Here is a 13935-nt window from a genome sequence, read left to right as displayed (position 1 = left end):
AACTCCAACACTCAAATTAGGATTCTGCCCTTCCTTCTCTTTTTCCTATGGTAGGATCTAAATTCTAAGAAGACCCGTATGTGTCATGGCATCAGGAAGGAGACATCCAGTCTGTTAGCCCCCATTCCTGCTGATTTTTGCTGGGGATGTTGGCCCATGCTGCTTTTGCCACTGACATTCCTTCTGTTTCCACAGCCTCCAGCACATGGAATCCACATCACATCTGCTGATGGCGTCCCTTCTGCAGGACACCAAGGCCTTTGGGAATCCCTCCCAGGGCAGCCTCTGGGGACACAGGGAATTTTAAGATATTTTCCATGTAGCCCGAACATCTCAACCAGCCGTTTGCTGCTTTTCCACTCCACCATCATGCTGCTGCAAGATCTCCCTATTAGGTGTGGCCTCTTCTGGAATGACGACTGGACGCAAACCCAGGTCCTTTGGGATTTCCCCAAATGTTTCTGGGGTTTCCGTTCTCTCTCGTCTCCAGAGGCACCAGGGTATGGCATACCTTCTCAGGGTATTTCAGCATCTCGACTGCAGATCCTTTTCCTGCCAACAGCTAACATGTCATTTCCTGTGGAACAAAAAGAGGCTTCTCCAACCTCACCCTTCATTCTCCTCAACTCTACTAAGTTGTCAGGCTTTGGCTTTTGATGGGAGAAGCAAACCTCAAAGGCATTTTTTCAAGTTTGTCTTTTTTAAAAGTTCTGTCTTGTAATTAACCAAGCAAAACAGTAGAAAATCAAAACCAACCCTGGCTCCCAACTCTCTGTTATGAATCACATGACCCAATTGTAGAAGTCAGTAGCCAAGAATTTGCTTCTTTTTTTTCTGCAATTAGCTCATCCCTGAAGCTAAAAGCCTCAGAGATATGAGGTAAAAGAGAATTACCAAGAAGGAGAAAACATGGGTTAGAATTTTAAAAGTCAGTCCCATTATAACTACACTTGATTTGGTAGTGCTTACTTTATTCCTGAACGCTGTTATTAAATTAAATTTACATCTTACGTCGATGGCACAATAGAAATGAGGGGGTAAAGTAATGCAGAGGTAGTTTCTGTTCAACTTGGTATAGGGGGTGGTGAAGAGGGTACACAGCCAGAACTGAATAACCTGGATTTAAATCCTAGGTGTCTTTGGGCAAGTTGCTAACTTCCTACACCTCAGTCCCTACATCTGTTAAATACTAATAGTAATAACAACGAACTCATATGAGGATCACACGAATTCACTCATGGAGAGCATTAGGACAATGGCACAAATTAGAAAACAAGTGACATTAGTTATTATTCCGTGTGGGATGTGGAGAGAGGTATAGAGATAAGGACAACTCTACTAATCAGATTTACAACTAACTTGCTAGTTCCTGAGGTGGAACTAGAAGCATGTTCTCCTTCCTCCAAATCATTACGCCCATCCACTGGGAAACTAGACTCAAAAGACATGGATAAAATGCCCACCCCCACCAGGGATGGAGAGTGTCCCCAGGTCCTCACCAAAGAGGAGAAGTAGGGTTACTGTTTTTCATCACTCCAGGCAGAGTAGAGGGTGGTGGAGAGGTCCACTGCCTGTGGATTTCTAATCTGATTGACAGAAAAGCAGCATCTGCATCTTTTAGATGAATTGTGGGGTCCCCTCTACTTACAGAGCTCCTGGGCTACTCCTGACTATAACTGACCCACAAAATCCTTTACAATATATAGCTTAAAGTCAACCACAAGTTTAAATTTACAGCCAGCACTGGTGCTTAAATCAAACTGCTGTGTTGCAATAGAGTTATGTGGGAAAGCTTTATTTTTATGGCTTACACACTTCAGCTACTTTAGGGAACAGTCTAGGGATCAAAGGACATCTCATAACGAAGCAATATTTGCTTGGCCTTCCTAATGGAACAGGCCTGTGGACCTTTTGTAAATAAAATGATTCACTTTATGGGCTGGAGTAGCAAGGTGGACGGTAGTGACATTTACTGAAATGGAGAACAGGGAGGGAGGTGGGAGTAGTCCAAATTGCAGTTTTGGATGTGTTACCTACAAAGTACCTATGAGAAATCTGAGTGGAGGTATTAGGTAGGTCCAGAACTCAAATGAGATATAAATATGGGAGTTCTGTTGACTTTTGTTGGGTGAAATCATAGAACAGGAAAAACGTCTCCAGGAGAGATTGTAGGAGCTTTGGCCCCAAGACACCACAATATGTAAACGTTTAGGAGAGGAGGAACCCACAAAGAAAATGAGAAGCAGCCAGGAGAAAACCAGAGGCCAAGAAGAGAGAGTTCCAAGGAAGAGGAAGTGGCTAGTTAGGTAAAATACCGCTCAGAGAGTCAAGGGAAGTGAGGAGGAAAACGTGTCCATAGAATCGGTCAACATGGAGGTGATTGTGAACCCTCCATGTTGAACTGAGAGCAGGCTCAGTGGAGTGGTTAAGCAGGATTCTGGTTCAGAGTGGGTTACAGAGTGAACAGGAGTCAGGCAGTGGAGACAATTTGTGTAGATAACTCTGTGGAGAAGCTTAGGCTGAAGGAAGAGGAGAGAGAAAGAGATATGTAAGCTCTGTGAGAGTAAGGAGTACCGAGAATTCAGTAGACAGAGAGGGACAAGGATACAGAGGTTGTCACATCGGGGATTCACGTTGTCTTGAACATCACCTGAAATCATTCTGTTGTTGTCAGAATCCTCTACTCTCATAAAACTGGCCTTAAAAAAAGTCTTTTCTCTATTCTCTTCAGTAGTGAATTCATCACCTATCTACAGCTTCAACTAGCAATCTATGCAGCTGACTACCCACACTAAGCCCTCTGTGCTCCAACACTTTATCTGATGATGGGTAGCTCACGTGGAGTCTCACAGTGTCCCCAAAACAACATGTCCCTATAAAGAGTAGAAATTTTCTCATCTAGGTCCTCTTTGCTCCCCTATTTCCTTTAATGGGACATCCAGATACTCACACTTAAAACCATATTTTCCTTTTCTGTCATCAGGAAACCATCTCATATTCTCTGGCTCAGAGCCTTCCTCTTGGTGGTCCCCCTGCCCAGACCACTTTCTCCACCACTTCAATCTGTTAAAAACCTACCCATCCTTTAAAGCTTATGACATGTGATCCAGGAAACTGCTGATCCTTCCAATTTGTTGGGATCTCCTAACAGTTAAGCCTTCTTGTGCATTTCTCTTCAGTTAGATTTATTTGAGAGGTTGTCTTATCTGCCTGATTAGACTTTAAAGTTACTCATTTTTGCATCCCTTGCATCACTAGATACAACAGGCACTCACCAACTTTTGTTTAACTGGCTCAAAAACAAATTAATAAATTCTTTAGATGAAATGAGTTTTTTCCAGTTGTATGCATGCAGAATAAATAATACACTGGAAACTTAAGAATGCACTCAACTGGAGTACAGAAATGAGCTCATATGAACATGGCACTGCCAAAAATTGCTTTTCTTTCCTGGAACAAGTACTTATTTAACTTTTTATTATGGTATGGAATATTTCAAATATACATAAAAGTAGAAAGAATAGCATAATGAACCCCCATGAACCTATGATCCAGTTGCAACAACTCACAATATTTTCCCAATCTAATTTTGTCTGTTCATCAACCCCCTCCCATTTTTTTCCTGGAGTATTTTAAAGCAAACTCCAGACATTGTATCATTTCACTTATATATACCTCAGTAAATATCTCTACCAGATGAAGTTTTGTTTTATAATTTAACCACATGTCAAACCTAATGAAATTAATGCTAATTACTTAATATGATTTAATATCTAGGTTTTGTTCATATGTCCTCAATTTGTTGCAATCATTTTATTCAGAGAATGCTTAATTTAATACTTATTGCCCATTTTAAGGCAATTTAGTGCTGGACATTAACTCTTGGTTCTTTTAGCACATGTGCTGGAAGAGGTTAAGGAAAAAGGAGATATTCAATTTTTGAATTACTTAATAATTTCCTTGATTCATTTCCTTCGCTCTTCAGCTACTGCTGTTTTGGATCTTTCTCATTATCATGTTTATCAAAAAATGGGAAGGAAAAGAAAATGTGGCGGAGGCTACTATTTGTTTGTCCCCCAGTATCTTTTGTCCCCTTTCTCTAGAAGAAGAGAAGTATCGCACAAGGCTAAAGATGACATTTCCTAGACTCTCTTGCAGTTAGACAGCCATAAGACCATGCAACTTTTTTAGCAAAAGTGATGTGTGCAATTTCTGGGTCATGCCTTTAACTGGAAAGATGTGTGCTGTCTCCTCTCTGATACCCCCTTCTTAATGGCTTAAATGCAGATGTAGTGTGGTAAGCCATCTGCCACTAAGCAGATGATGAACAACCCTAGAGGATACAGAAGCAACCAGATGAAAGAGCCTGGGGCCCTAGTTGACCTCATCGGGAAGAATTGGCCTGCCAACATGCAGACCATCAGTTTTAAACTATTTTGGTATCAGTTACAATAGCTGTCCTGATATCTTAATTAAGTTAGAAGGTAAAACTCAACAATGTCAGTATTATAAATCAAATGAAAGTTTTCTAAAAATCTAATGAGAGTTTCTGTTCCTTACATAACAGTCAAATATTCTCTGCATATGTTTCCAATTATTACTAGCTATCATTCTGTCTGGGAGCATGATAATCAACTGACATTAGTTAACTGATTGTATACCACGACAAGCAGCAAAGTAGAAAGATTGGCTGGGTTTGGTTCCAGACAAATTTATCCTCCCTTGCTACTTCCTAGCTAAGAAGAAATTATTAAAACTATGTGACACCTCAAAGATCTGTAAAATGGGAATAACAGGGTTCCCTAGAAGATTAATTAGGGAAAATAAATAAGTTTGTGTATATCAGAGGAGTGAACACAGTACTTGGCACAGAGAGGTTTCCAGAAAAGGTGAATTTCATTTCCTTTGGTTCCCTGTGTACATAAGGCCTAGGGGTCTGATGATATTTTCCAATAATCTACTATTCTATAGCCATTCAGGTCTCCAATCCTTGTCCAAAACAGCAAAAATGAGTGGACACTGAGTAGGGGCCCTGAGATTCACAATGCCAGTCTCTTTTTAAAGGCTGTGAAAGAAACTGTAGAAAGCACTTATGGATGAAAACCTCCCAAGCATTATAGGCTGCTTAGAAAGAATGTTGATAAGCACTGTATTAGGGAAATACTAGCCGATACAGCACTCTACCCTCTCATCTCAGAGGGTTTGTCTCCTTTATGTAACAGCAGGGGTCTAGAGCATGAGGCTCTGCTCCATCCAGTTATTCAAGGGTCCAGACGGGCAGAGTCACCGACCAGCCTGATAACAAGGGATGGGAGGATTATGTGGGAGGTATTTACGGGCCAGGCCAGGAAGTGATTTCATAACTTCCGCTCACATTCCACTGTCCATGAGTCTTCTACTGAGACCTAACTGCAAGGGCTCCTGGCCAATATGGTTTGGTGAGTGCCCAGGAAGAAAAGAGATAAATGTGGGGATCAGCTAGCAGTATCTGTCATAAGCAGTTATCCTGAAGGAATTTACTGAACTGTTTTATTTAGCTTCGACTTGAGTATTGGGAGAATATACTTAAAACACTTGGCCAAACCCTCGATTAGCGGTGTCTCACAAAAATCCTTGTTATGATAAAAGAAATGAATTTAGGGAAGATAATTTTTCAAAGAATTGATCACGCAAAAATCTCCTGAACACTTCAAAGGGACTTCAGTAAATAATAATAATCACTTAAAAAAATGGTTTTAATGGCAGAAAACCCAAATTATTTTAGTTAGAAAAAGACTCAAGCGTTGGATCCTTTTCTTCTAGGAAAAAACAAGCACTTTTGTTTAGCGAAGGATTTGAACTTCTAAGGGATTTTCAAGAGTCATTAACTTCACGTTGTCTTTTCCTAAACAATGGTGTCCTAGTTACTGGACCAACAGCACACAGGTGGCCCAGAAACCACACACGCATTGGTCACAGCTACTGTGAGAGTCTCTCAGACACATGGCAAAACCTGCTAAGAGGCTGCAGACGATTATGTTTCATTATAATGATATTTCCAGAAATAAAGGGAATTACACATTAATAAAGCAATGGAACTATGTGGGTAACCATGACAACTGCTGCAAATTTAATAACATTTTATGCTCCCCAAGATTTTTTTTTCTTTTCTTTTCTTTTCTTTTTTTTTTTATTGCCAGACAGATGAGAGAAATTCTGAGAAAGAGCTGAGAAGCACTATGTCTCTCATCTGTACCCTCACAGTTTCAAAGATGTCACGGGCATGCTCAGCACACGCCCCTCCTGGTTCCCATATGTGTATTTATCTTGAAGGATGGGCGTCCTTCAAGATAAATACACAAGATAAAGGTGGTTACAGTCTGGAGCCCACAGTCCAGTGTCTTTAAATGACATCTGGTCAGAGAACTGTTTCTCCAAGTCAAGTCCAATTTCATTTGCTTTCGAAAGTATATTTCTCTTTTTGAATTCTCACCAAAGCAAATGTCTCTCATGCCTATCTATAGAAATTTCTGAAGCTTCCTAAATATCTAAATAAAATTTTAGAACATTTTATTTTTTTAAAAGATTTTATTTTTAAGTAGTTTCTACACCCAATGTGGGGCTCGAACTCAGAACCCTAAGATCAAGAGTCACATGCTCTACCAGCTGAGCCTGCCAGGTGTCTCTTAGAACATTTTAAAGAAAGACATAATCTAAATTATGCAGCCTTCCAGTTAATTCAAATGAATCCAATCATCTTTTTGTTTTTGTTTTGCCTTTTTTGTGTTAACAAATGAGAAGTCACAAGTGGGAAGGATTATTTTAAAGTTTCTCTTCCTCCTCCCCCAATTCAAGGAATGCACAAACAACTAACTTCTTTTTACCATTTTTCTGCATATTCTCCTATGATCTGTCCTTATCATGTACAGATTAACATTCAGATCAATATAGAAAATGTATTCCAGATGACAGTACTGTAAGTGGCAGAAAGAAGACAAAAGGCCATTCCCGTGTAGCTGGAGAAGCTTTCTGTCCCTGCCAAGAGCAATGTCAGAAATAGCGCTTCTTTCACCAGGAGAAAAGGAGGGTCTCGAGGAGGTGAGGCCAGCAAGGGAAAATTATCTACCCCTCAAGTGCTGTTACTCCATCTACCCTTATTTCTGGTTCAAGTGAAAGATGAAGTGGTCCATCTTCCCTCACCTCAAAAATGGCCATATACGTAGGATTTTGTTATTGCTTTTTGCTATTTAGGCAGGCTCCTCTTTTCTCTGTGGCTTGTCACCTTGCCGTCATTGTGCTGCTCCTCAGTACCTGTGCCAGTCACTGTCCTTCTCTGATGGGACCTCCGAGTGGCTTAGGATGTTCCTTCTTCCGGAAGTGCCCTCCTCAGGGCTCCTACCCCCTTTCTCCCTGGGCTAGTTTCCCATGCCCATGACCTCCTTCTCAGTCTTCTCCCTTTCGTGTGGGCACTGGCCACGGCTCTATTCCCAGCCTTCTCCTCCCTCCTAAACCCAGACTGTCCCTGTCACTTCTTTCCCTCAACCCCGAAGCAGGAAGCCTTCTAAAATGCTGCCCTGACCCCACTTTCCCTCTGTTTAAAATCCTTCAACAACTCCCCAGAGCAGGATTACCTTCAGTCTTCTCAGCCCTGCAAGACTGCTAAATGCCTTCACCTCCTGGGCCCTCTCCTGTGGCGGGCTCACACTTTACGCAAGTTTGTCAAACATATGGTGGGATTTCCTGCCTCTGCTTATGCTGTTCCTCCACCTGGGCTGCCTTTCCTTCCTTTCCCCGTCTCTCTAATGTGTAAATCGAATCATCTTCCTCATGCAACCCTTTCCCATGCTTTATCGTTTCTGAGAGATAAAACCTAAACTAGTTTTTGGTCCATAGGGCTCTCCCAGATCTCAGCCCCTGCTTCCTTTTTAACCACACCTCCAGGTATGCCCCATCTTTGACTCCGCTCCCAGATAATCCAGTTGTTTTGAGTCCCTAAACGCAGCATGAATGGAAGTTGTTCCCCAAATCATCACATCTGCTCTAAACTTTCAATTTCAGCTCCCCAAAAGTGGTCCCCGGAACTCTTCCCTCTTTTGTCCCTTCTTGGAGCTTTAATGGTCTCTCCCTTGACTGGCTGTTCTTTCTCTAGGGGAACAAAATCAGTGCCCAGAATGGTCCCAGGCACAAGGGGGTTAAGTGAATATCTGTAGAGCAAATACCTACAAAAGGGTTAATCTCTGACTGTGACTCTTCCTCATTCCCTGGAGAGGCCCAATAATACTGCCCACAATGGAGCATCTTTTTTTCCAGTGTGAATGGACAGAGAGGATCCTGTTTGTTTTTCTGCTCTGGCCAGCCACAGGGAGCCCTGGGTGCCGCTCCTGGAAGTAGTAATGACTGGGAGTTGCTGGGGGTCACCTGCCAAGAGGTAGAGAGATCTAGCACATGTCCTAACCTTCCTGGGATCTGAGAGTTACTGCAGGCTGGGGGCAGGGCAAGGACCGGCCCAGAAGGATAAAGACTTTTAGGTTTCTGTCCATATATGAAACTGTATAACTTGAAATTATCCAAATAATTATGTGGATTAAAGGGATTTCTAAGTACAACCCCTCCAACAAAGTTATGATGTCTCCAAGAGAGAATGCCTCATATGAAAAATAGCCATTGGCATATGACTCTTTGAAGTCTCATGGTCAGCAGAGCATGGGATGGGCAGGAAGAGAAATTCCCTCATAAATCACTTGTGATTCTTCTCAGTCTTCTGCATTTTACTGATCATATCTGAAACAATTTATTTCTCTTATATAATCCTTTCTCTTCTCCTACTTTTTTCTTCCATCTCTTGCCCACTCACCAAGAGAAAGGTTATTTCCTTGCTTTCCCCCTAACTGCTTAAAGTCTCTAACCCTCAGTTTCTATTTCTGTGAAATGGGAATAATAATAGGGCTGTGAGGATTAAGTAGACAATATCTAGAAAGTGCTTAGCACAGCAAGAGAGAGGAGCGTGATGCATGTTAGCTGTAATGATTGCCCTTTATATTCCATTTATGAGTGACAAACAGAAGAAAATACAATAAATAAATCCCTATTAAGGAAAAGAAAAGTAGTAAGTCTTAGGATGCAATTAACATATAAAGCCAGAGCCATCAACTTCTTCGTTGTCTTTAAAATAACCAGACTTATCCTTCTGAATTACTATACTGAGTAAACAATCAAAACTTAATTGCTTACTCCTAAGTGCATGACTTATTCCAGGTCACGTGGAGGATACAAAAAGAGAGCTTTGAGGAACTGACACTCTAGTAGAGAAGTCATATCTATTTCTTTTCTATTTCTGTAATGTGTATCCTAGCTATTCCTCAAAAGGACAAGGCAGCTTGCAGTAAAATGCTCAGGGTGGTGGAAATCAACACAAAATGAAGAATCGGACAAAAAAATATGGTGGGAAAGGAGAGAAAACTATTTGGAAGCCACAAATAAGCTGTTTTTTTTTTTTTTAATTTCAACTTTATTTGGCCAATGTGTTCAATTCCAATATTACGGTAGAAATGCCTGAAGAATTGTGAACATCTGATTCAGTTCAAACATCCTTGGCTGTCTCCCAGCCTGGAAATGGAGGGTCCTGCCTGATACGAACTGCAGGCCACACAGGAGGTCACAGAGCAGGGAGAGAGGGGAGCTGCCCACACCTGTCCTGGGTCTCAGCTGGCGACTGCCCCTCATGAAGTTGTATTAGGGCCCATGCTGTGACAGAGACCACAAGTCCCTGTTTAACCAAATTATTTCATTCCCGCCCCCACTAGCTTATAAGCTCCACAAGGAGAGGGATTCTTCCTGTTTCCTCCTAGTGTAAGTGGTAAGGAGCGGATCACACATAGTACGTGTTCCATCAGTATTTGTGGTAGGAAGGAAAGAAGACATTTCAGGGAGACATGCTCAGTCATGGCCACAGTGGCATGAGGTGAGAGTGACTGCATCCAGCCTGACTTCGTCCCTCCCCATATGGGACAGGAGTCTCCAGGAAGGCCTGGCCAAGTTAGAATGGACATCCTGACATCCAAAAATGTCTAAAAAATCTCACAGATGGAATTTTAAAATAAGCGATAGTATAAACCTCACAGAAAGGAGACATTGCCAGCATGAAGTTCCAAAATGTTTTAGTGAGCACTCTGGAGAAAGCCACATATGAAAAAGTACATCACAATTAACAACAAAAAAGATGGCCCATGAAAATGGGCTGGCCTGGAGATAAATCCCTTTCCAAAAATTGAAAAGCAAAAAAAAAAAAAAGGGCTTATTTTTATTTATTTTTTTTTATTTATTTATTTTTTTTTAAAGATTTTATTTATTTATCTGAGAGAGAGAGAATGAGAGAGAGCACATGAGAGGGGGGAGGGTCAGAGGGAGAAGCAGGCTCCTCGCAGAGCAGGGAGCCCGATGCGGGACTCGATCCAGGGACTCCAGGATCATGACCTGAGCCGAAGGCAGTCGCTTAACCAACTGAGCCACCCAGGCGCCCAAAAGGGCTTATTTTTAAAAATTTTTATAAGTTTTTAATTCCAGTTAGTTAACATACAGTGTTAGTTTCAGTTGTACAATATAGTGGTTCGATAGTTCCATAGTCATCCAGTGCTCATCGTAAGTACGCTCCTTAATCCCCATCATCTGTTTCACCCATCCCCCCCATCCCCTCTCCTCTGGTAACCATCAGTTCTCTATAATTAAGAGTTTGTTTCTTGATTTGTCTCTCTCTCTCTCTTTTTTCCCCTTTGCTCATTTGTTTTGTTTCTTAAATTCCACACATGAGTGAAATCATATGGCATTATGTCTTTCTCTGATGAACTTATTTTGCTTAGCATTATACTCTCTAGCTCCATCCATGTCATTGCAAATGGCAAGATTTCATTCTTTTTTATGGCTGAATAATTTTCCAGTGTATGTATATACCACTTCTTCTTTGTCCATTCATCAATCATTGGACACTTGGGTTGCTTCCACATCTTGGTTATCGTAAATAATGTTGCTATAAACATAGGGGTGCATGTATTCCTTTGAACTAGTGTTTTTGTATTTTTTGGATAAATATCCAGTAGTGCAATTGCAGGATCATAGGGTAGTTCTATTTTTAAGTTCTTGAGGATCCCCCCAAACTGTTTTCCACAATGGCTGCACCAGTTTGCATTCCCATCCATAGTGCATAAGGGTTCCTATTTCACCACATCCTCGCTAACACCTGTTATTTCTTGTGTTGTTGATTTTAGCCATTCTGACAGGTATGAGGTGAGATCTCACTGTAGTTTTGATTTGCATTTCCCTGATGATAAGTGATGATGAACATCTTTTCATGTGTTTGTTGGTCATCTGGATGTCTTTTTTGGAGAAATATCTGTTCACGCCTTCTGCCCATTTTTAATTGGATGACTTGTTTTTTGGGTGCTGAGTTTTATAAATTCTTTTTTTTTTAAAGATTTTATTTATTTATTTATTTGAGAGAGAGAGAGAGAGAGAAACAGCATGAGAGGGGATAGGGTCAGAGGGAGAAGCAGGCTCCCCGCCGAGCCGGGAGCCCGATGCGGGACTCGATCCCAGGACTCCGGGATCATGACCTGAGCCGAAGGCAGTCGCTTAACCAACTGAGCCACTCAGGTGCCCGAGTTTTATAAATTCTTTATATGTCTTGGATACTAATCCTTTATTGTATATGCCATTTGCAAATATCTTCTCCCATTCAGGAGGTTGTCTTTTAGTTTTGTTGATTGCTTTCTATGCTGTGCAGAAGCTTTTATTTTTTAAGATTTTATTTATTTATTTGACAGAGAGGGAAAGAGAGAGAGCACAAGCAGGGGGAGTGGCAGGCAGAGGGAGAAGCAGGCTCCCCACTGTACAGAGAGCCCAATGCGGGGCTCGATCCCAGGACCTGGCATCCTGACGTGAGCTGAAAGCATACGCTTAATCGACTGAGCCACCCAGGTGCCCCAAAAGTTTTTATTTTGTTGTAGTCCCAGTAGTTTAGTTTTGCTTTTGTTTTCCTTGCCTAGGGTAACATATCTAGAAAAAAGTGGCTAAGGCTAATGTCAAAGAGGTTACTACCTGTCGTCTCTTAGGATTTTTATGATTTCAGGTCTCACATTTAGGTCTGAAAAAGACAGGCTTAAATGCATATGTGTATTAGAATGAAGTGTTGCTTCAAAAAAATTTTCTGCATTTCTGATCAACGTCCCCTCTTTATGGGGAGGATCTATGTAGTGCACGAGAGCACTAAATGTGGCATCAGAGGAGAAGTGGAGACAGTTCACATTAACAAAAAGGAGCATGCCAGCATCAGGAGATATAACAGCTTTCCCTATTAAATTCTAGGAGGTGACTGTATAGATACTTACATAAAAAATACTCAGTAAACTAATAGGCTGTATCTCCAGAGTGATTTTGTAGAACAGGCAGTTCAGACTGGCAGAAAATGCCTGGAGTCATAGAAGCTTGACTTCAATGGGCAGAAGGCATGAACAGACATTTCTCCAAAATGGAGAAACTGGCCACATTTTTAACTTCGGAGACTCAGTTCTTCATCTGTGAGATGGTGGTAACAGTCCCTAATCCTCAGGGTCACTCTGAAGGTAAAATGAGAGAGCAGGAGTAAGTGGCTGGTCCACGGCACATATTTAACAAAGATTTTGCCTTCCCATCCCCAGGTGAATCCTATATAGATCTTCATTATTCCTTGTACAGATGTATGGGCTTTAATATTCACACTGTTGTATTTCATAAAGATTGATGAATCATAGGCCATCTACTTGTACAATTATTTCATTCCCTCCCCCACTAGCTAAAAGCTCCACAAGGAGAGGGGTTCTTCCTGTTTCCTCCTAGTGTTAAGTGGTAAGGAGTGTATCACATATAGTACATGTTCCATCAGCATTTGTGGTAGGAAGGAAAGAAGACATTTTCCATTGAGGACTTACTAATGTGGTCTAAGCGTGTTGCTCTTTGGTGACCACCTTGAAGCATACGTGTGCCTTCAGAGACTCTCCAGAGAGAATGGTTGCTGCTCTTTGGACTGGTGCTCTCAAATGGCAGCATCAGATGTTCTGAACATCTGTAGGTGCCTCAGATTAAATCTGTTCTCCCCCCAGCACCCGCGTTCAAGTGAAAAGTTTGAAGTGACTCAAAATGGATTTTATTGCTTTTATATGTACTTTTTAGTCTACAAATTTTCAACAACAGAGTCTATTTATCACTGTAAATGCACAACCATTCAGTTTCAAAACAGAATGAGGGCAGATTATGAGCTAGCTTCGAAAATTAATTACCACTTATATAACAAAATTTTTTGTGGTAAAATGTGTTCTCAGTTCCAAATGACTAGCTCATGAATGAACTTCTAAAACCCAAACCATTTGTGCTTCAGGACTGTCTATAACACACTGATGAAATACTATGGAAGTTTTACCTTTATAATATCATTAATTAAAAAAAAATGTAATCTAAAGTAAAATCTAAAGCCTCCTTTTTTCCTTCCTTCTTTCCTCCCTCTCTCCCTTCTTTCACCCTCCCCTCCCCATGTTTCCCAAACACAGTTAAAAAAAAAAAAATCCCCTGTATTCCAAGCTGCATTGGCAGAAGAAGCTCCAAAAAAATGTTAAGGCTGTGACTCACCTCATTGTAATTCTGCTTATAGAATTTGTGGAAAAGGAATGAAATCCAAGAAAATAAAATAAAACTTTAAAAATCCCACTGATAAGCAAAAATCCTTTCTGTAGGAAATAGAGTTATATAAAAAGATTTATATTTTGTTTCATATAACTCAGAGGAAACCCATATCCCCTGTTAACTGCCACCTCTAATTAGTTACAGACCATTTAACTCCATAAATATTTTCAAGGATTAATGATAATTGACACATGTATTATGCTTTTAATCTTTTAAGAAATGTTAATATTGATTCTTTTCCCTAGAATC

General features: G+C 40.9%; 1 protein-coding gene across 11 annotated transcripts in view; it reads right to left on the bottom strand.

The window, feature by feature from the left end:
• The window catches only part of AIG1 (androgen induced 1), a 373835-nt gene that overhangs the window by 187379 nt on the left and 172521 nt on the right, over positions 1-13935 (bottom strand). Inside the window, exon 4 of one of the 11 annotated variants that reach the window (XM_031037857.2) lies at positions 2921-12587. The exons of the other annotated variants lie outside the window; for them this stretch is intronic. Coding sequence (XP_030893717.1) covers positions 12570-12587 — 18 coding nt within the window. The 3' untranslated portion in view covers positions 2921-12569. Of the gene's footprint in view, positions 1-2920; positions 12588-13935 lie in introns of those variants that run through there. 11 annotated transcript variants of the gene reach the window in all.

The sequence above is a fragment of the Leptonychotes weddellii genome, chromosome 8 (assembly GCF_054177405.1).
Source record: "Leptonychotes weddellii isolate Sample4059 chromosome 8, ASM5417740v2, whole genome shotgun sequence".
Lineage (NCBI taxonomy): Eukaryota > Metazoa > Chordata > Mammalia > Carnivora > Phocidae > Leptonychotes > Leptonychotes weddellii.
The sequence above is the reverse complement of the archived record's forward strand: the minus strand, read 5'-3'. Positions and strand labels throughout refer to the sequence as shown.